Here is a 23,842-nt window from a genome sequence, read left to right on the forward strand (position 1 = left end):
TTCTTAGCACATTGTTTTGTAAGATATGGATTTTATCTAGGATATACTTGTTAGCACCTATGTATAGGGTGTTACAGTAATCCAATTTTGAAAGTATTAATGCATTTGCATTTGCAAGGTCAGTGTATTTCTTGTTCCCTAATAGAAGGGCGCTCATGACCCTCACACCAATGTTCTGTTTAACTCAAACAGTTTGAACTTCAACTCTGATACTTTTAATTCATTCAATTGGGTGGTGCAACACAATTTAACTATCTTGTCAACTGGTCTCTCTTCCTCACCCCTCCAGGGTATCTCTGTATTCCTTATCTGATCTGTTCTTGGAGTCAGCTTGGACCTTTTGGTTTGGTCGCCCATGGTGAATTATTCTGTTTCTCAACCCTCCATGTTTCACTCGATTTCTCTGCCCAAATGGGATTTCTGCTCCTTCAGACCCTTTGACTCCCTTAGGCATCTTATCCCCTTCTGGGGTCTTGACTTCAGCTTCACCACTCCAGGGGTTTTTTGGCTTTTGTATTTCTCCTGTAGTCTGCTTGGGCTTTCCAGCCTCACTAGCGGTATATGTTTTATAATGTCCTTGTCCCCTTCTGCACAACTGGGATTCTCAGTATTCAGCCTCATTGGCTGTATGCAGGCTTCAATGTCCAAACCCCTAGCACGGGCACTAGGTCTTTCGACGGAGTGTGATCTGTGCAGCCTCACTGACCGTATGCGTGGTTCAATGTCCTTGCCCCCCTATGAGTGCATCAGAGCTCCACCGCTCTCCTCCCTTTCCTTCATGTCAGGCGTCTGCCTGGATTTGGGTGGCGTTCCTCTCTGGCGAAGGAAGTGGCTCTGGTGACTACTGAGCCGCACTTCTGTGGTCTCTGGCTCTATTGCAGCTATTCACTGACTTGGCATAGTTGAGTTGCATCTCCGGTGGCTCGGTCTCCCACTTGAGTGTACCTGGAATCCTTGGACTTGTCGCCCTTCTGCATTCAGCAGTGTTCCCCCGGCTTTGGATTCCTCCGCCTATCACATGGTCCTGCCTTCAATATCTATCTGCCCAGCCGTACAGAGCAGGCTTTCAGTGTACACCAGTATGCTCAGGCTTGCTCTCTTCCCGCAGGTGTGGTCTTTGGTCCTTTTACGTCCCTCCCTTGACCTAGAGGCGAAACTGTATTGGCCCTGTTCCTCAAGAGCAGAGATCAACAAAGTGGGGTCAACAGCCAAGCCATTTACAATTAAAGCCATACACTATAATATGGTTCAGTCCCCAAATACCTAACAAACAGCGGGGATTTATAGGGAGTAGTAGTCACAGCCTTACTTGTGGCTTCCTTGCTCCTAAGGGGGGGAGGGGTCACCACCAGTGGGATCCCACTTGCCCTGTCCCCTAGGGAGTGTATTGGTTAGCAGGCTCACCTCCCTAGTCCCAAAGGGGGCAGCTCCCTCTTGACGAGAATGGATGAATTCCGTGGATTCATCACATCGTATGCTGAGATGACCCATAGAGTCAGCTACATTACATGGCTGTTCATCCATGCAGATTTAGTTAGTGCATGGTACAGCATAAGTAGTACAGAGATATACAGTGGCGTGGAGTACATCCGTCATCCATCTGGTTACATCTCTTCTTCAGGTCTGACCCATCCAATTGCTGCCCATAAAACCTGACCATAGGGGACGTAGCTAGGATTCCAGAATCAGCCCTGCTTCCCTCAGTCAGGCTGGAAGATGCTGCATACAACAGACGCTCAATTGATGAACAGTTTGAGCTCTACAGATGATGCAGGCCCATGCTTACACCAGTGTGCCACTCTGCACTCTGCCTAATTCTGATGAGACACTGCAACTGGTGTGTGGTACCAGCTACTGCGATCATGACATGACTGCATTAAATGCACACAGAATGCAGTCAGGATTCTTGCTGTGTGTATAGACTCTTGTCTGTATTCATCCTGATAACTATTGTGACAAACCCAAATAATTCATCCCTTCTCCCCAAGTGGGAGCCACCCCCTTTGGGACTAGGGAGGTGAGCCTGCTACGCAACACCCTCCCTTGGGGTAGGGCAAGCGGAATCCCACTGGGGGTGACCCTCACCCTGAGGAAAAGGAATGCACAGAGTAGGATAACACCCCACCTTCCCTCCCCCAAAAGGCTGACATGCTTATTGGTTACATGGGAAAGGAACACAGTGTTTATGTGCAGGAGTCCTTTATTTTATTTTTTTATTTATTTTAGCATTTTTAAAGCACTCACAAAGCCTGAGGGCATCGAGGCGCTGTTACAGGAATTGTTTTTGTTTTTTGTTTTTGTCTTAGTTGCGTATTTATAACGCTCTTAAATACCCAGAGGTTTCTAAGCGCGGACCCAGGGATAGAACCTGTGTTGCTTCATGTCGTCTTGCTTCCAAGGCAAGCATGTTGCTGCTGGGATATCCTCCCTATAATGTGGAAGGCTTGGTTTCTGAGTTCCATTTGTCATCACCTGCTTGTGGAAGCCATCACCAATCAAGTTTCTTCATCCGTTTCAGGGAGGAACTTAAAGACCGACTAACCAGAAGTAAAGGGGAGAGCATCCAATGTGGAGCGAGGAAAGCGGCTTTGCAGAGCCACGCAGAGGAGGAGCCGAGTATGAAGCAGACGCCATGATGGGTGGAATCCAGATACAGTGCATATAATGCTGTAGCTTCAATTAAGACAGAACCTCGAGCAATAGAGGGGCCACTGAGCAGGAAGCGCCACCACCACCACCAAAGGCAAGATGTACCAGTGTCCTGGAGAACAGACACCAATGTTCCCAGCTGGACGAAACTGCTTGGAGTAATGCCACTGAAAGGGCCATAGAAGCCTGTGCCTACAAGGAGCCAACCGAGAGCATACCCCAGGACGGGACGAAAGAACCAGAACAAACAAAGAAAAGAGAAGCCTGCAACCTGAGAGGGACAGACCAACAACATACCTCAGGATGGATGGGGCAAAACCAAGCAACCAGAAGGGATGAAGAAGCCCGTAGTCTGTGAGGGGCCTACCAAGACCATATCCCATGAGGGGGTGAACGGAAGAGAGAAAACAATGGGCCAAAAGAAGCCCATAGCCCGTGAGGGGCCAACCGAGAGCATACCCCATAATGGGGTGAAAGAAGATAGCAAATTAAGTGGCAAAAAAGGCCTTTAGGCCACAAGGAGCCTACAGAGAGCATACCCAAGGACTTGGCGAATGAAGGAGAGTAAACAAAGGGGCAAGAGAAGCCCACAGTTCGCGAGGGGCCAGCCACAGGTATACCCGAGGAGGGGGTAAACGAAACCAAACAACCAACCAGGACAGAGCCACTGAGCGCCCTCCCAGGGCTAAGAAAAGCAGACCATGTCTAGAAGGTAAAGAGACAGTAAACCAAAGCAAGGAAGCCATGCATCTACCTAAGGACCTTGAGCGTGGAAGCCCAGGACCTCGAGCGTGGGGGTTCCATGACTTGCAGTAAAAATCTGTATATCCCTGGAGAAGGGACAACATCCTATGGTTAGATGAAGTTATTATGAGCACAACGGGATCTTTAAGAGACATTTTTCTTACAAGAACAGTTTTTTTTTATTTTTAGACATCAGGGTCTCACCGAACTCTGGGATGAAGGTCAGAAACCAGCGACTTCTACTTCCCGGGGTGAAGAAACCCATAACTAAGTCTCAGATTATGATCCTTCTTACTATCTTGTTTTCTATAGAGTAGAATAGTGTTAGGTTAGCTAAGGTTTGGAACAGACTGACCTTAGTTGTGAGACATCCTGATGAGCACCTTTTTGTTATTTTGTAACATAGGGACCTCATCTTAGAAGTAAGAATTAGAACAAGTTTTTGAATTATGCCTTTTGAATTATGCCTCTGTGTCTGTCTTTGTGTCTGGCCTACCACACTAAGAGCAACTCTTTTGGGGACATTTTATTATTAAATTGGTGTACATATTGTGTGGTTATCTCACTGTTTGATCTTTATCCAAATGAAGTATTTTGTAGCAAATAATATAAACCTTAGCAACCAAAAATTGGTACATTTATAGCGCACTGTCACCAACGGAATTGGTCCCCAGACGCTCTGGCGGATCTGTAAACGGAAGGAAGACGGGTAGGGTTAGTCGGGAGGAGGGGAGAAGGAGAGTGGGAGAAGTGGTGTGCTGTTGGCAGCTTTAGCTCGGTATACACCGAGTGCTGGTCTTTAGTGCTAGTATCGGATCGTGCGAGACCTCGTGTGCTGAAGGTGATGTTAATTTGTTGTTGATGCGGTGTGGTAAAGTGCGTGCAGATTTCTGGGAGAGAGATGGTTGTGTGGCTTTGTGTGGGTTAAGTATGCAGAAGATTGAGGCTAGGGTTAGTGGGGTCTGTATCCTGATTCAGGTACTTCTGGTTCTGTTAGGGTTGTATCTCTGTGGGTGGGGTTGTAGCTGGTTCCTCGTGGGCCGTCTTGCTGTGGTGGTGCTGCGCTCGTCCAGCAGTATCATAGTGGGTGTTGTATGGAGTGATAGGTGTGTCTGAACCTTTTCCTCGGGGGTGGAACTAGGTAGGTAATATCTATTCTCTTGTTATCTAGTGTGACACTATTCGGTTGAGGCTTTGAATGGTTTGGGGTCAGAATGGTGTTGATGGGGCATCCTAGTGCATCCGTTTTGTTCAGCTTGTGTATTCAGTCATTAGTTTCCTCCTGTCATGACTATCTTTTAGTTGGTTCTTTGGTTTCCGTGGGGTGGGATCACTGCTTAGCCACTGGTACTCATGTCATGGAGTATTGCTGTCTGATTCTGAGCATATCAAGCTTTGAGAAGTTTAGTTTGTTGTGGACAGGCTCTAGAATCCTGAAGCAAGGAAGAGGTATTGGTGCTGTTGCAGGTAGAGGTTTTTACCATCTTGGTGTTTTTTTGGAACAGAGTTGGCATTCTATGTACAGCTGTTAGGGAGAATTCTCAATATGTGCTAATTTACCTTACCTTTGGAGACCCCCAGCAACTTTGCTGGATTTCTAGGATTTGATGTTTTTACTGGGAAGAGTGTGAGCCTTTTTTCCCACTCTTCCATGTATTTTGATGTGTGTTTTACTTTTGTGTTCTTTGGTTATGGAGTTTTAAAACAACTCCAGTGGCATCATCTTTTTCTGTGTGTCACACAGCACCTTCAATGCAATGGTACAGGGATGTCTTTCAGACTTCCCAAGATTTAAATACCTTCTCTGGGACCGACTTCTGTCTCCCTGAGCATGTAAAGTTAAATTGACTTTACTAGTCTCTTTAAATTTACTGACCCAACACACACTATCTTACTATAGAGTGCTGGAGGGGTTGCTTGGCTTTCCCTGAGTCAAAAAACGCATGTAACAGTAAGATGTTACCCTTTCCTACTTTAAATGGCTGGTGGCAGTGGTTTAGATCAAACTACCATGGTTTTTCCCCGACCGCTAACAACGGTAGCTAAAAATCGGGTCAGCCATGTTTTTCAATATGGCGTCCAAGACCTGTCCGAGACCTATCTGTAAAAACAGACTCCGGTCATCTTTTTTCAACATTTCCTTTAGGAAAGGTCCTTCTTGTGTTTGGCTCTGCGTGCCAAACCAGGTTTGGTCCCTTTGTTCGTTGGCCTTTGCCGGGCTTCAGTGCTGAAGCCCTCCTCTGGCGCCTGAGTGTCTGGGGTGGACAGGATTTGAGGAAGGGCCCGAAACTCCCTATGCTTAGTCTCCTAGGAGACCTGAATGCACTCTGGCGTGATTGGCTGGCTGGCTGTCAGGCAAGGACAGCCACCCTGCTGTGTGAGTAACAGCCAGGCTGGAATGAATGGGGGAAAACTGTTTAAAAGCAGGTCTCTGGGACTTGGACAGCAGAGTCGACCACTGGAACGAAAGAACCGTAGACGAGCTGAAGGAAGAGGACTCCTGCAACTCCTGGATAACCGGTGAAGCCCTGCTGCAGGTCCAAATTGACTGAAACTCCATCGACAGAGAAGCCCTTCAAGGTTAACTTCTTCCCTTGAGTTTGGTGGGAACAACCAACTCGCAAGCCACCTGGACACCGTCCCCATCTGGTCGAATTTTCATCAGAGTGCTGTTAAAAACAATATAGCCAGAGGGAAGGAAACCAGCTTGTGGACTTTAAGGCACTCACACCTTAAACTGACATCTTGCTACAGCTTTTGGCCTCTTCCCTGGGCAGTGCAGGAACCTCCGACGTCCTCCTTCTTGTCCCCGCGACTGAAGCTCAGGAACAGCGAGATCTTCTCGAACTGCCAGGAACAACTACCTCAGCTACAGCTTTCTTCATTGACAAGGTACTGTGCAAACGTGGTCCGTAAATATTTTCGGCCATCGAGAAAGTGTGTGAAACTTTCCTCAACTATGAAGGTTTGTCCTTCCGTAAACATTTTTCTAAACTCTGTGGCAAAGACTTAACTATTATTTACCAGAACTGTGCTATCCTCGACAAAAGACTCTGAACCATTGACTTTGGCCCAGGCCTATTGAGACGAATTGCTGGTTGTATTTTACTGAAACCCTTTGCCCTGCCTATGAATGTATTTGGGCTGTCTATTCTTATAACCTTGTCTTTCTACTACTTTAATAAGTATCTGAAGTGCCATTTTGCTCCCACTTCATTGGAGCAAAACTTGTTCATTTACTTACCGGTTGTATTTTCGTGGTTTATTAGTGTGTGATATTGAGCTGCTTATGCTTGTGTAATGTTTTCTAACTGACTGAGTAAATAAATGTATATTCTTTTACCAAGAAACCTTGAGTAAGTGTATATTTGAATCAATGTATGTGTTGGTCCTTTGTGTAACTTGTTCTACTACTCACTTAAACTCTTGAGATAAGTCTGACTGCTCAGCCATCGCTACCACTATACTGTGTAGTACAGGCTTGTACCAAAGGTGAAATTGTGCTTAAACATGTAGTCCTAATTGCCTGTAGTGTTCCCAAAGGGTACTGCAGGTGATTTTGCCTAACACTGGTGTACAGCAGTGAGGATAAAGTATACTTGTTACATTTAGAGTGCTACTTTTACTTTTGTTCAAATAATCCTCCCAAGGCAAAGCAACACTAGTAAAGCAATCGTTTTATCATGACTGATATGGAAAGCTACAGACAGGAGACACTAGTGACTTTAACTGTTGATCAATTGAGAGATATGTGTAAAGCTAGAAATCTTACTGTAAAAGGCAAAAAGGCTGAATTGATAGTAGAGTGTGGGCCTGAAACCCCCACATCTGCAGCAAATGTGGAAAATGTTGATGAGGATGACAATATATCAGAGCCCAGCTCTAATATTGTGGATGAGTTGGATGAGGCAAAATAGTCTCAGAATGTAGGCCCTGTATTACCTCTACCAGCTCATAGGCCTCAAACATTTACCACAGGGGCCCCGCCAGGTCCAAACCTATGTCCTGAAATGTATACTGAAGTTAGAATTTAAAAGAATCCAAACTCAAACTGAAAGCAAACACCAAGAGCTTAGACTCAGAGAAATGGAATTGAATCATGCACTTGAAATGAAAATGTTGTCTCTTGAAACTGGTTCTCTTCCAGAGTCCTCTAGGTCTTCCAGTCCTAAGAGGCCTTGCATGCCCAAAGATGCATTAAGTATGTATGAGGTTAAGCTTGATATTTTGGATTGGTTGGTTGCTTTTGAATATAACCATGGGATTCAAGACATTACAGGGAATCAGTTGATTCCTTGGCTTTTTTCTAGGCTACCCCCTGTTGCAACTGATGTGGTAATGGAGTTGGGGGATATAGACAGAAAGGAGTATGAAATTGTGAAGCTAGCTCATAATAGCAGTGAAAAAGAAATGTGGCCTGGAATTGACCATTTGTAAGTCTCCATCTTTATCATTTCAAGTGGTAAAACTGTCTAACATCTATCAAAAAATAGCAATTGTCAATATCTACTGGTGCATTAATACGTTGAAATCAGAGGACTTTTTCAATCAATTTGTGGAAATATTAGATGCATTGCCCCTTGAGGTCGGTCTAATGTATATTTTAATACTGGGCGATCTCAATTTGCATCTTATTACAGAGGGGGACTTTGCCCTAACGGGAGATGAAATGATATGGTCTTCAATTATGGCTGAGCGCAACTTCCTGATGTTAAATGGAAACGTGAGGGGCAATTGCCCCGCCCAGGCCACCTGGCAAAGAGGCGCCCAGCATGCTATAATAGACTATATTTACATTAATCCAAAAGCTTTTAATTGTGTACACAAGTTGGAGGTTATCCACACAGATTTAAGTGATCATCACAAACTAAAATTGTCATTGCAGATTGGTCAAACGCAAATGATACAATGGTCGAACACAAACATAACCGATGCTGTAGTGAATAATGGGAGGTCTTGGGATAGAGAGAAATTAAGAAATCTAGATTATAATTTATGTATCAGAGCCATGATCTCTTGGTTAAAGATTATACAACTGCCATGCAGATGTTTACATGAGTTGTTAGTGGTAGTGGGCTGATTAAACAACGACATACTCATGCCTATGATTCGGAAATTAAATATCGAAAAGCTGACTTAAGACAAGAAATTCGACTATTACGGAAGTCAAATAAAATTGACATTGCTGAAAGAATCAGATCAGCTAAGCAAAGATATAAAAAATGGCTCAGAACAAGAAGAGCCATGCTTTATGAACAGGAGGGGGAATCCATGCTTAAACAACTGGTATCGAAATCAACAGCTGGTATATGGGCCCTGCTTAATCATACTTCCGAAACACCCCAACACGTAGCCCAGATCAACTCAATATCATCTGAGACATGGCAGATGTATTTTCAAAAATGATACCTCTCTCCCTTCTCTGACATGCGATTGTGTTTCCATTCGATCACAGCATCAGGAGAATTTACATTTGATATTGATGATATCAAACTTTGCATTACAAAACTGAGTTCCTCTCGTGCAGTAGGTCCTGATGGACTGCATAATGTTATGTTAAAAATGCATATTAATGAATGGGCAGGTATTCTCCATCGTATCTTTAATCAAGTATTGAAATCTGGCTTCATTCCTGAGACCCGGAAAAAATCCATCATTCTTCCGATCTTTATAAAAGGTAATCGTGAGAATCCCAGGTCCTATTGGCCAATAGCGCTACTGGACTGCCCGGGTAAATTATTTGCTAGGCTGCTCCTAAAAAAATGTAATACTTGGTTACAGGACAGCAACCTTCGAGATCCATTTCAAACAGGGTTTTTGCAAGGCATAGGTACTGGAGTAAATATCATCACTCTATCAAGCCTCATTCAGAGAGCCTATCAACGGAAACAGCCCCTGTATCTCGCTTTTATTGATTTCCAAATGGCTTTTGATGCTGTTCCAAGAGAGCGTCTGTACAAGAAACTGGCTGATGCCAATTGCCCATGGAATATTCTGAAATGGATAATCCAATTGCACACTAAGACCTCAATCCAGGTCAGACTAACTAACGGCGGTCTATTAACATCTACAATTGCAAATGCTAGAGGTTTAAAGCAAGGTTGCTTATTAGCTTCAGCCTTATTCAATTTCTTTGTTTCCGACATCAATTAAAGCTTTGCTAAATTGATATCTGACTCTCCGAAAATCATGGGGTTTCAGATACAATGGTTATTGTATGCCGACGACATAGTACTAATATCACATACCCCTAAAAGCTTGCGACATCTATTAGGTGCCCTGGACGTATACACCAAAGTAAACAGCATAACAATCAATATTGCAAAGACAAACATCATTCAATTTGGTACCAGGAAACAAAGTCTTGCCAAGCTATATTGGCCTCTTCGAAATTGTAAGATCACTGTTACCAATGTTTATGTGTACCTGCGTATGATCATTTCCATCCTGTGTGCTCCTGACCAGTACAACAAACAAGGGTTCCATAAATTACAAATGTGCATCTCGCAAGCCCGTATCATCAAAGCGAGATACTGTAAATTTTCTCTCTTACCGATTCTCACTTATTTCAAATTAAAAGTGGTGCCTGTTATTCTCTATGGCGCAGAGACCCAGAAGATAATGTCATATTCTTACTGGGTCCTTAGGGAAGGTCGATACTGGAGGCAAGTTTTAAATTTGCCAATTTCACAACCTCTACCACTTTTAAGATATGAGTTGGGCCTAATTTCCGTCTACGCAGTCTACAAATGGAACTTGTGCGCCTTATATCGCAAATGCCTTCTGAATAAAACTACAACAGGGATTACTAACATCATTTCTACATACCTAATGAGCTCTATGGATACTTTTCCGAAAGTATGGCGCTTAAAAATTCAATCAATTCTAGAAAAAGCCCAGATAGATTCAACCTTGTTAATGGAAAATCCAAACAAAGCGAAACTAAAAATCTGGGAAGCTGACTGGATCCATACACGTCTTGCTTTTGCCAACTATAAAAACTTTGAGGCTTATCCATTTGAACTGAAGCGTTACAACACTGTGGTTGATTATATGGTGAGGTCCCCAAGCTCTAGCCATCGAAATGGCTTTATGAGATTTAGGCTAAACCTGTGGTTGACAAACGACGTGCTGAACAGACAGAGTAATGTTGACATTCCTCTGCCTTGTCGGTTTTGCAAGCAACAGGCAGAAACCCTTAAGCACATGTGTACAGAATGCGATAAATTGTTACTAATACGTTGTGTTCACTTAAAGCCTTTATTTACGGACCAACAGGTCTTGACCCCAAAAGATTTATGGGACCTATTATTCCATACCAAAAGAAAGGCAGTCAGATATGCTGTTGTTAATTATTTGCATCACCTGAAAATACCAAAGTATGCAGTGCCAAAATGATGATTACTTTGAGTGTGTTGTAATCCCTGTTGAAACTTTTAAATGAGCTATGTCTTATTTTATATGTGAAGATTTAATCATTTTATTTATGTATCACTTTGTAATTTGGTATGTTTTTAAGTTAAAAGGTCTCGAATTTCTGTTCGCGACCAAAACAACTATAAATAAAAAATATTTTAAAAAAAGATAGCTAGATTTGACCCCTTCTCAGTATCTTAAGAAGATTAGAACCCTCAAAAAGCATGATGGTACCCCTTGGGCTAACTGGGTGACTGAATGTTTGAAAAACTTAGATGGATGGGTTAAGGGTTACAGAGTGAACACTTATGAAGGTATGAGGAATTTGGTTATGTTGGAATCCATTTATGATGCCTGCTCTCCTGAGCAGAGCCAGCACTTGCCTGACTCTAATGAAATTGATCCAAAGAAGTTAGCAAGGGCTGCTGACTTGTGAGTTGCCAACAGGGCTACTCACAAGGATTCTGCGGTAACTCAGAAGAACGATGAGGGGAAGCAGCACAAGAAAGATACCAAATAGAATTATAATACCTCCAATACAAAAGAGGGCCACAAACATAAGAAGGGTAAGCCACAGGAAAACCAAATCAGGCTAGTGTACCTCTGGTGACAAACCAGAAGGAGGTCAGAACAAACTCCCACACCAGACTGGGCGGTAAGCCTTCTTTACACTCATTCCCCATTTCGGATATCCCACGTGTGTTTCGCCCACCACAGCACAGGTGCCACTAAGGGTTAACCAAGGGGGGGCACGGCCACCCTTATAAAAACACTGCACCCACCCAACCCACCTGAAATTCAGTTATGTGTTTGTTTTGGTGTGCCACCCCAGTGACCTCATCAGTCCACCCCTATGAAAAATGTCTGGGGGCGTGTGAAAAGCCCACACCCACCTCTTTTTTGATGCTGGAAGCGGCTGGGCCAGTGCTTCCACAGAAACGCCCGCAGACCACGGCAATGATCATCTGCATCAGTAAGGGGTTTGGCTGTATTTATTTTATGTTGGCGGCCACACAGGTGAACTATATGTCAAATCAGGTCCCGCCTGTCCCTTTCTCCAGAATCTGCCACCACAGTGGCCTAATCTCCGTAATTCCCCAGTCACATGTAGGGGACTTCATCACAGTACCCAGGTTGACATTTTGATTTTTGATGCATTTGTAGCACGCGCTCACCGACCAAACCGCAAGTAGGTGCAGATTTGACCAATACTGGTCACCAGACAGATCATAATGCATCATAACACAACTAGCACCTATCACTGGAAGAGAAAGGTTTTCAGAGCTTTCCTAAAAACCACAAAGGGAGGTAAGTTTGCACAGAGAAAGTGGTAGTGAATTCCATAGCCGGGTTCCGTAGACAGAAAATCGCCCGTCGCCTCTAGAACTACAATGGGATGTTGGGATTGATATCAAGTGCAGATTAGCTGAACGAAGAGCACGGGTCGGCTTATAATGGGTGATTTTGTTAGCAAAATAAAGAGAGGCAGATCCACCAAACACAAGATTTTAAAGTCTATCCATGATTTGCAATCAAGTAATTGTGTTCCCCACTGGCACTAATCTATTTCTTCTATTTTTGTTATTTATCCTGTAGGAAAGCTTTTCATCGTGGAGTCGAAGAATGGTTCCCAAGAACTAGACCTACTTGGAGCCCGGAGGGAATGTGGAGCGGTGGGATCTCGGTTGGCTACTGCTGATGAGCTTCGACTGGCAGTGCGGGAATGCTCACTGGATGCATGTGTCCGAGGCTGGCTCTCAGACTCCACAGTTGGGTAAGGAGAGCAGAAACACCGACACACACTCTATACTGGGAGACCACAGCCCTTCGATTGAGTCCTTACACCTTTGCCTTGTTTCCTTGATATTCTTCTATATGCCATCACTTTATGCTAATGATGGAAGAAGGCCATGTGTGTTAGGATGGGCAGTAACATGAATATATTGTTATGTACAAGATAATCTGCCCAGTCCTTACGTTAGAGTATGGCAGCAGAAACTGTATCTACACTGACGCCAATCATTCAAAACGCGATTTTTTGAGGTACATATTGCCTCTTCCTAATGTCACATATATGAAATGGGAGTTCTCTATTGGTTTAAACTTTGGAGCGCTTTTTCATCAAATGCTCTAATAGAAAAATTAGGAAACGTAATAGTAAGAGGAAGGCTCCTGGTATGACATACAATGTAGAGCTGTCAAATCAGCTCTTATTACTGAAATAATGTTAACCAATAATGTCAATACGGGTTTCTATGTCCTCGCTTTGAGCTACATACAAACAGCTAGTTCCCTCTCAGAAGGAAAGTGCAGAAGAAAACATTTGGGAACGTTTTTTGGTGGTAGTGAGAAATAATGATCAGAGGGCTTTTTTTTTTAGCAAATAGTGCCTCGTGGCCCTAATGACCCCAATGCCAGTCCATTCCCTTCTGAACAAGAATGGCAACAGCAAATCCAGACATTTGCTTCTTTCTTGTTGGGTGTCATCAGCGGGCTACAGATGATGTGCAGTGGCTCTCTAGGTACAGAGAGCAAAGGGGTACGTCTGGATTAGCCTTTCCAGGTTATGGCGAATCCCCAAGTGTATCAACATTTGCAGACAGTATGAGAGCCCCTCTACTGTGAATAAACAAGGAGGCCAAACAACCCGTGCTACGCAATGGCTACCACTGACGAGGGCCTATAGTAACATTTTGGTATTTTTTCTGCATATCTGTGAGCTTGGAGTAGAGGTTCTCTCGATTCACCAAATCAGTCAGTCGGTCAAAATACTTTATTTCGGCTGAATGCCATAAAAGTGTACATAAAAACAACAATTATCATATACGATGCTTTAGACACATTATAAAAATGTAAGCATCAACATTCAGTGCAGAGTTGACGATAGTAACACGTGATCCGATCGAATATAAAAAGTTCCCCTACGGATTAAAAAAAAGATTTTTTTTAATGAAACATTGGCATTGGCGTAAAGTGCGACTGCATTTAGCCCTGGAATTGTGTAGACAAACTTTTATGGCGAGTTCAGCGTCCAATATTGGGCACAATCGTTGGCTAATATGCGGTCTATATTTCGTAATATTGGTAATCTTGAACAATATTTTAAAATGTATAAAGTGAAACTAAGCACAATTCATTATTAAGGATAACAACTATTATAACCAACATACCAATGCACTATAGTCGCATGCTATTGACAGCTGGTCATGACAAACATGTTGCACCAATATCCACTGAACCGCTGGCACAGTTCATATCTATAATCTGACCGCTGCAGCAAACATTATTCCTTTCTAGTCAATGATCTCAATAAGATCGCTCTTTTCAGCCAAGATCTATACAAGAACTTAGCTACAGCAAACACGTTCACAGGACCATTAGATCTTCTGCAAAGGATCATTGCAGCGTTTGGTGTAATGATTCGATGTAACAAAAACCTTGGTCTCAGATGCATCCTTCTAAAATGAAGGAACTGGGGACACGCTAGGGAAAGGTGATTGACTGTTCATATTCTGTTCCTGGAGTGCATGCATTTATCTGAGAAACTGGGGTCCCACTTGTGCAATCTATGGGCTACTGACAGCATGCCAAACCTTAGCTTGATGTATAATGTGCGGGGAAGTCTGGGTTTCACAATGTCCAGAAACGGGTTATAACCAAACGTGCACTTCTTCTCCCAATAGGTGCTCATAGGACTTGAGCTGGAGATCAAGCCGGGCATGTCTTGCTGGCATTCTTTAAGGAAGACGTCTTTACTACCTGCCTGGCAGTGCCAGTAATGTTATCTGGATTTAACCAAAGCTCTAGTTGAGTTAGATCTTGACAGAATCTTTTTCCATGCAGGAACCATGGCAAGGGCAGTCCACCTGACTGCCCATTGACATCCCTTGTAGCCTCTCTGAATTTGTGGAGTTCTGGTTTACTCCACAACCCAACCACAATTAAGTACAGGTCTGACAGATACAACATGTTTTAAATGAGAGATACCTGTTTCCTCATAAGTAAGTAACATAGAGGTATTAGGAGGGGGGCCTAAATTCTTCTTAAGAAGGGAGTTCTCAATCTCACCCAGCTTTCCACCGTGTGGCCCCATAATTAGCCCCATTCAATGCTGCCCGTCTGGCTTGTAGTTTATAGGCTTGCATTAGGGGACCCATGATACCATCCCCACACTCATATGAACATGTTGTGGCTGCTCCACAGTATCTAGAGAGCGAAACTCCTGCTCTGTACCTTTGCTCATCCCACTTGCATGAGCTAGAAAATCTAACACCCAGATAGTCGTATGAGCAAAGTTGTTCTATAACAACCACTAAATCAAAGACAGGTAATAAATCCCCAGAATGGAGAACCCTGGACCTTGACTAAAATGGGAATGGCGGGTCACCGTCACCCACCCAAATTAGGGAGTCCACCATCCCCAACTCATGGGTAGTCTGGAGGAAATGTTGGAATCGCGCTACCTGTGCCTGGGATACTGTTGAGTCCTTCATTGACTGCCTGTCTGTCGCTAGGTCGCGGACCATATTAAAGTCTCCCCCCACAATAAGTAAACCATCGAAAAATAGTTGTAACTTCTACTTGAAGAGCTCACAGAATGCTGTCTGACCTTCATTCGGACCATAAATGGACCCATTGTCAGTCTAGTCCCTTTCACCCATTCCTTAAGAAAAATAAAGCGCTTCTCTGGGTCCTTGAGCTCACTCTGTTCCACCAGCCCCAGTTTATTAGCTACCCAATTGCCACCCGCTTTTTTTGGACGCTCCTAACTCCTGGTAAGTAGAGTCTACAGACCTTGCATTAAGTAAAGGTTCCCTCCCTTTTAGCCGATGTGTCTCTTGTAAGAACAGCAAATCCAATTTCAATCGATTGAATTCTCTTAACGTGAGGGATCTTTTGTTACGGGAGTTTAAGCCCCGCACATTCAAGGAGCCCACCTTAAGGGAAGCATACAACTCAATCATCTGGGCCTCTCCAGTGTGGCAAAACCTCTCCCCAATTTTTCGAAAGCACAGTATTAACCAGCAATTCTGCATTTGTTGTCTTAATAGCCCAATGCCCCATGACCATAGAGTGCTTACAGACCTTTAAACACCCACCAAAACAAACCCCAACAACAAACCCTTCTGTCCCCCACCCGTCAGCACCTAGCCCTGTGATGATGAACATATCACTAAAGGACCGGACCACCATCTACTCTCCCTCCACAAGGCACTTATTCCAACCAAGTGTCCACCCAAGCCCCCCCCCCACTTCCTACTTGAAAAACATTTCCTCCAACGCCACCCCGTCTCACCACCCGAGCCATAACCAGGTCATCAATTATCAAGATCTTCAAGGAGCTGCCCAAAATATACTACACATTCTCCCCCATTCCCCTCACCTCCCCGAGCACCACTCCACACATCCTTGAACCATGTACTTCTGTCCACACAGCAATCTATTCATGACAAAACATGAGACTCCAGAGTACAGGTTACAATCCGTGTGTGGGGTCGCCAAGTCAACGCCTTGCCTTGTTCAAACTCTTAACTTGCGGGAGCCAGGGACACAAGGCTTATCCTTTAGACCTTTGTGTCCCAAGAGCTCTTTGACCCCCACAGCTGTAGGTATGTGCAGGGGCCCCACACTGTCCTCCTCAAGAAGTTCACCAGACACCCTCTGTATGTCATCCTCTGTAATCAGTTTGTAATTGGACCTGTCAAGTTCGAAAGTTCAGGGAAAAAGGTCAACCCCATCTGTATCTCACCCCCTTGAAGGTAAACCATTTGGTCAAAGTGCTGCATAATCTCTGTCTGGGCAACGTGAAGAAGGACAAGTCCTGAAAGATAGCAATTTGCCCCGAGCCCCACTCCACTGGGCCCATTCTCCTGGCCATACCGAGGATCTTTGGTTTTTCATTGTAATAGTGAAATCTACCCAGCACTGAGTGAAGACCCCGGGATCCACCCACCCCACTCGGTGGGCCCTATCAGTGGTGGGCTCTGTTGTGCTATCCTTATTGAAAACCTCCTTGATGACTTTGTTGATCGCTCAGATAATGGGCTTCATTATGAGTCCAGCGGTAAATATGGTCATGGCTCTGCCGGAGTCATGAATTTACCGGCACCCGGCAAGGGGGGCTTACCGGGACATTACAGCCCCGGTGGACCCGGTAAATCCCCATTGACGGGTGCCGGTAATTATTACTCCTCATTCCCATTTGAGTCCCATTGGACTCATTGGGAATGGGGAGGCCGGATGCACCGGCACCATTCATTAATGGTGCCGGTGCATCCGTCGAGGTCTGCTCGCGGGTGCCGGTACGCCCGCCAGGTCAAGCCTGCCGGGCGGTAAGGCACCCACGAGCAGAACTCGTAGTTTGCCAGTCTGGTAACAACGGTACCAGCAAGTTTACCGGTACTGTTGTTACCAGACCGGCAACCTTATAATGAGGCCCAATGTCTCTCTCAGTCTCCACCTCTTTTTCTGGGAATCCAAAAAACCTCAAATTGTTCAGGTGTTCTCATTGTCAAAGTCATCCATTTTGAGTGTGATTTCCTCTTCTCGTCTGTCCAACTCCGAAAGTCTCCTATCCATTTGCGTTTCAAGTCTATAAACGACTGGTTGGCTTCCAGCCCTTGAAGTCTGACATCCATATTCTCCACTTTTTTGTGCAGGCCGTCCAGTTTGTGTCTGATATCTGAGCTGATGCCCCTGATTTCTTCAAGCAACGCTGCAATGTCCTTCTTCGTGGATGTCCCTTCTTCCGCCATCATAGGATTTGGATTGGGGGGTTCCCCATGGGAGGTTGGCGGTGGCGAGTCAACTTTATACTGCAAGAGGGACTCCTTCCAGTTCATGGGGCAATTATGGGCATACTTTTATTCTCTTTATACCAATAGTGATCTGGATCAGGGGAGATATTGTCCCCTGCAAGTCCGACTGTTGTCACACAGGTATCCATGGCTTGGCTCAGCAGTACCTACTAGCAGGATTGCTAAGGCGCAGGGTAGGCCCTTGTCCCAACAGTTTGGATGAGTAGTGCACAGGGCCCCCTTCACCCGGGTGCCTGAGGGAGGATGGAGCCACCACCAACTAGGATCGTGGGAGGGCATTCTGGGTGCCCACCACCACGAAGATCACTCTGGCTCAGACCACCTCTTCGTAATGGGTGGCGCAAAGCCTCTGCTGCAACTCTGCAGAAGCTCACCAACAGCAGCAAGCAACCGGCCACTACATCCCAAATTGGTCCCCCAGGCCTTATGATGCAGGGGCAGGGCTGTTTCTCAGGGCAGCAAGACTCGGGGGAAGACTCACACCCCCCACGAGGGTCAACAGAGCGAGTGGCACTGCCATACCATCCCTCCAAAAATGCACCTGGTTGACTGGCCCCTCCACCACCAAAGGTCTCCCAGGGCTCCTCCTCCTGCTCTGCACACACCTATGTGGTGCACCTATGTGCCTGGAGACATCATACGCCGACAGAGCTCCAGTCCTGATAAGCGAAGCCCGGGCTCATCCTCGACCAGCCCGGCAGCAGGCTCACTGCTCCCTCTTCTGCAGGGGCCTCCACTGCAGGGACCGCTCCCATGACAGTCACACAATAGCAAGCAGTGGGGGGACATTGGGTGCTGCGTGGCTGACAGTCAACTGGTTAGCCGCGAGCCTCTCACCACCTCAACGGGCATTGTAATCTAGATTGCGGAGCCCCGATCCCCAGGTATGGGCATTGGACTCCCCTGTGGAGCCACCAGTCTCTGTGTCCACGGGGCTGAAAGCACTTGTGTCAGTGTACTCACTAGGGATCGGCCCGCCTGATCCCCGCCAGTCAGCTAATCCGCAGCACCGCTTGGTCTCCGCATGGAGCCACCTAGCAGGGCTGAGGAGTTACTCGACTGAAACTTTGTTATGTTTGGGCCAGGAAGCTCACAATTTCAAACGAGCCTTTCCCGGGGGCTCCACAACCAAGTGGGGCCACTGGATCTGCAGCTCAGGGGCTTTCGGGGGGGCTCAGGACCCGTCTACGCCTGGCAGGCACAGAGCTAGTGCATCTCTGCACCCCTTAGTGGCCAACCACCTTGTATCTTTCTTGATTTAATGTGAGAGATCTTCCATTGACTGATCTGTATAATCAACATAAAATCTGTTTGGATTTAAAAAAGCAAAAATGCAGCTCCTAATGTGATGCAATAAATTGTTCAATCATGTGAATGGAATGTTTTTTAAAAAACTTAATTTTGGCCTTTAAAATAAGTAAATAACATGCAGATTCTTGCTCACAAGAGTTGCACTCCAGCAGTGCACACAAAGTTTCCCCTTTTTTATACATTTCTTGCATGAGTTCTGTTAACCTCTGGCTAAGACCTCCTACAGGAAAGCCATCCCCTTTGTATTTGTACATCAGGCATAGATGTTAGGTGTTTTTATCGAGTAGCCAAATATCCACCACCATTGAACTCAGTACGGGAGGTTCTCTGCCCTAATTTTCCAGTTATTAGATTAGAGGATTAGTGGGCCCTCTTTGATTGATCATCAGGCTTCTCCATATTTACAAGCTCGATTCAGTGGGTGTAGTTTTGTGGCAAGGCAAGCTTGATACAACTAGCATGTCCTCCTTCCTAAGCCCATGTGATGCAATACTTATGTTTACACTTCTGCACTTGCTGATAGGCATTTGTAAACATTCTTGGTGTTGGGCCTTGAGGATGTGAACCTTTTATTCCTTTAATTTTGGCACTTTCTGGTGTAAGGGGATGGTCATGCTTGGATTGGGATCCTGGTTAACGTCATCAGACCTTCACTCAGGACAATTCGGATATGTGTATCTTTTTTGTTTTTTTTAGATTAGCTCCTCTGACTGCCTTTGCCTAGTTTCCTGGAGAGCCAATTAGGGGTGTTTTAAATGAACAATTCCCCCTTTTCACTTCACTCTGGTTTGGGAGCGTTGGTTGCTAGAAGTTTTCTTTTGTTCTGGCTTCTGACTGTGGGTTCACCTGTGCTCAAGTAGGGCATTCCGTAAGGTGCAGTCACAGGCTTAGGTTGTTGATTGCTTCTTTGAGAGTGCTGGGTTCTCGTTTCGCTTGCCCTTCAGCATCTATGGCCAGATCATTAGACTTTCAAGACCATGGTGGTTTGTCACTGCTGCCCGATATATATACACATGTGATCCTCTCTCAGGCTCTCTGCATGCCTTTGCGTAACATGAGCCGTTTCTGACTTCTTCGCCTGTGTTTTCATCTTCCTCTGGTAATTTGTAAAACAACTCAAGCCCTTGCTTTATTTGCTTTGCACAGAGTGGCTCTCCCATCAGTTGTTTCAATGTTTTCATTCACTGGCTCCTCCCTGTCCTTCCAGCTCTCCAGTTTCCTTTCTTAGGTTAAGCACCTCCTCCAAAATCACTTTCAAGATTGGGAACATCTGGTGAAGAGTATCTTCTCTGCCTTCCTTTTGTATGCTTGCCATGTTGAACATAATTGGTCTGATTACTCTCTTGTAGAGTGCAAATTCCATTCCATCTTACACTGTCTTGAAATCATATTTAGGCATACATTTATTATTTACCCTCACATCTTCAATTTCCAGTCTGATTAGGTTACCTCTGTGGGTAGTTTTATTTGTTGGCCCGGCGGTGAAGTCTGTGTGGCTGTTTGTTTTTCCTTCACCGCAGCAGCTGACATATTGTTTGGAGATAGCCTGCCCATGAAACATGTCCTCCTGGCGTTGCTCTTCTCCTGAGTGAGTGTCCTTGGGTCTGGTTGCTAGCCCCCCCTATGTTGGAATTATCGGGCATAGAGAGGCCCCAATTTAAACTGCCGTTGTAATTGTACATAATACGGTCTGGAGAATGTGGGGTGTCAGAGTAGTGAACACAGCAGTGGTACTGCACCCCGTATCCCCTTTTTATCCTAGACACTGAAACAGGGTCAGAGAGTTCTGGGCGCAGACTTCCTGGTGCACCATAGCCCCCACATCTCAGCTTTCTCTTTCACTACTTGGTGTACTTTGCCTATGCTGGCATCTTGGCCGAAAAGTGATTTGAAAGTCCTTTTTCTACACTCCTAAGAGAATAATATATTTCCTAATAAAGTTAGTTTTTCTGAATCCTTTTGAATAAATCTGCCCATTGTGCAAAATGTCCAGCATTGTGGGGAGAAACACACATATTTGAAAAACCTACTCTGATGGGAATTTCTTCTACCAAGCGTTTGGCTTCTCTGACCTGGAGGCACTACTGGATGACAGCAAAGAGCTTGCAAGCAAAACACATGAGTCCTAACCACACCTACAAAACCAAGAAGCCAGCAACATCAGATGGGTATGTATCACACTACATGCTCATGGAAGATAGCCAATGGCAAGGCCACTCACCCGCACACATCTGCAACCATGCACACATCTGCAACCACGCTCCATCCCCAACGACATATTGTACAACACCTCTGCCATTAGAATGCACCTATCCCACATGGCAAATATTCTGCCTAGCTGGACACATAATGTATCTACTACTCTCGCACTCTCTCTTCACGACTTCAGAGCACCCATCCACTTGCCAGCTCATGTCCCCAGAGCCAGCAGTCGCGGTGGGGGCATTGGTATACTTTACCGTTCTTCCTACTCTTCTATTCCTTCGCCTGTCCCTATACCAGTCTAGTCTTCCTTTTAATTTATCTATAAAATCTTTACCACTCCTCATGCTATTTCTTTTCTTCTCATCTATCATCCCACTGGCCCACTTGGTTCCTTTTGTGACAATATTGATCTTCTTCTGTCCCACCTAGTCCTACTCCTCTTGTACTACTAGGTGACTTCAATCTTCATTTATCTTCTATTCACTCGGCTTCTCCGTTTCTCTCAATTCTCGATTCTCACATGCTATCACCTCTTTCTACTCCTCCTACTCACATCTCTGGTTCTTCACTAGATCTAATCTTTCTCTCCACTTTTACTGCGTCCTCTGTATGTGCTTTACTTGTTTACTTATCTGATCACCACTTACTTCCTGTATCACTTCTGTCCTCTATTACTCAGATCTCCTTTTCTACTCTTCCGCAAAAAAACATTTTTCCCGGTGTGATCTACACATTTTCAACTCTTCACTCTTTCATGAAACCTGTACTACTATTCTTCCTCCCTCAACAGACTTCTCTTCTCTTAGTGCTGATGAAGCAGCATCTGTTCTCTCATCATCTCTCTCCTCCAGTCTCAACCAACTCGATCCTCTGTTTGCTTTTCAGCCCACCCATAAACTCTCTCAACCTTGGCTTTCCTCTCATCTCCTTGCTATGCGACATCTCCTCCGCCGTCTGGAAAGGCGTTGGCTTAAAACTAGATCTCTGTCTAATCACTCTATTTCCAGGGACAGAAATGTCTACTGTTGAGTTAGTCTGTAGGTGACCTGGAGTTAACAAAAGATTCCAGTTTCAGGGTGAAGGGGTATCTCGTTTTTAAGATTTATTTGAGTTTTCTTTGTGAACAAGTGACTGGGGATGTGGTTTCGGGGTTTTGTGGGACTTCCAAACATGATTGTTCTCAATGTTGTTGTCATGCAGGATCTGAGGACCTGGCATGGCATGTCCTTTCATTGTCTCTTCCTCTTGGGATGTTGCTGGAGCTGCTGTCCCGATAAGATGCACACTGACAGATGAATACTGTCACATGGATTAGCTGTCCCAAGACAGAAAGAAGGACACATTTACGAGCAGGACAACATCAGAAGCCAAGCAAATTGAGCTACGGAGGGAGGCAGGCTTCTCAGAGGAATTTGAGGTCGACATGTGCACTAAATTGTCTACATTGCTTAGAGGAAGCTCCAAGAGGCCTCCTGCTGCTCTACTGAAAGGGATAAGGAGTGGTACTTTTTACCACTCGGTATTCAGCTGGATGGATTGTATGCAGGTGGGCAGGGTCTTCCCAATTGAATGAATCGTGATGTCTTCTTTTGAGGACGCTTATATCATTCTTGTCTGTCCATCAATTATTATTGCAACACAGAAAAAAAGGCTTTTTGGCAATCCAGTTGTCTCATGTTGCAAAATGTAACTAGTGATTAACAATTTGCATTTCAGATTGGAAACATACATGGGATGGAATGGGTAGAATTATACTGACAGACTTATCAAAGGCACAACTTATTTACTTAATACAGGCAACCAGACACCTTGTGCTGGGGTACAATCTGTTGCTTGCTCTTTGAGAACTGGAAAGTCGAGCACTTACATCCTTCTTATTTTTGAATTTATATATTATCTTTCCTCACACATCGTTTTTCTTAACTCAAGATTTACTTTATTTCGGAGATGATTCCAACAAAACATGTTAAAAATAAATTAACACTTTCAAACGAAATCCGCATTTTCGTAAAAAAATTAAAATGATAAAAAGTTCCCTTTTCAGTGAAAGTTGAATGAAAGTAAATGCTAAATAGCTGTACCCATCGTATCCTACCACTAACTAGTGACCTCTCTCTTCCTCTCACTCTGTGCACTCTTTTTCTCCCCCTTGTCCCACTCTGTCTCTTTCTCATTCTATTGGGAAGAGAATCCAGTTGTTAGGAGCTCCTTTGCTAAATGTCTAAATGCCATTGCAGACAACTGCAAGACCAGAGTAAACAACAGATATCTTTAGGAGAGGAGTAGTATACTTTTTTTTACAAAAGAAGAAACAAAATGAAATTGTATAATTTTACTAACATTATAAACGGACTCTTTTTAAAATTGTACAATTTTCATTTCTTATGATCACTTCTAGTAGACATTTAAGTTATTATAAGAACATTACACTTGTCTTACTGAGCAAAGCACGTAATCAAAACATAAAATAACCATATGTATTATTTTCTGATAAAAGGGTAGCATTCCCAGATGGACAGCCTGCCTCACTCATATTGTACCCTTTTGAAACAACCCTTTTCAGGAAGGGGACAAATAGCAAAAGTGAGGGTTCAGACTTCCTTGCATAAAATCAAAGGGCATTTTGGGAACAGAAAAATGACTGGAGATCTTTAAATTGGCAAATATATTTGGAATAGGAGGGTTGTATCCTTGCACCA

General features: G+C 44.6%; 1 protein-coding gene across 1 annotated transcript in view; it reads left to right on the forward strand.

Annotated features, from left to right (window-relative positions):
- Nucleotides 1-23,842, forward strand: part of SUSD5 (sushi domain containing 5) — a 556,088-nt gene that overhangs the window by 171,788 nt on the left and 360,458 nt on the right. The window contains exon 2 of the mRNA XM_069613132.1: nucleotides 12,406-12,583. Within this exon, the coding sequence (XP_069469233.1) occupies nucleotides 12,406-12,583 (178 nt within the window). The remainder of the gene's footprint in view (nucleotides 1-12,405; nucleotides 12,584-23,842) is intronic.

This window comes from Ambystoma mexicanum, chromosome 5p, assembly GCF_040938575.1.
Source record: "Ambystoma mexicanum isolate Mex_15411 chromosome 5p, UKY_AmexF1_1, whole genome shotgun sequence".
Taxonomy (NCBI): domain Eukaryota; kingdom Metazoa; phylum Chordata; class Amphibia; order Caudata; family Ambystomatidae; genus Ambystoma; species Ambystoma mexicanum.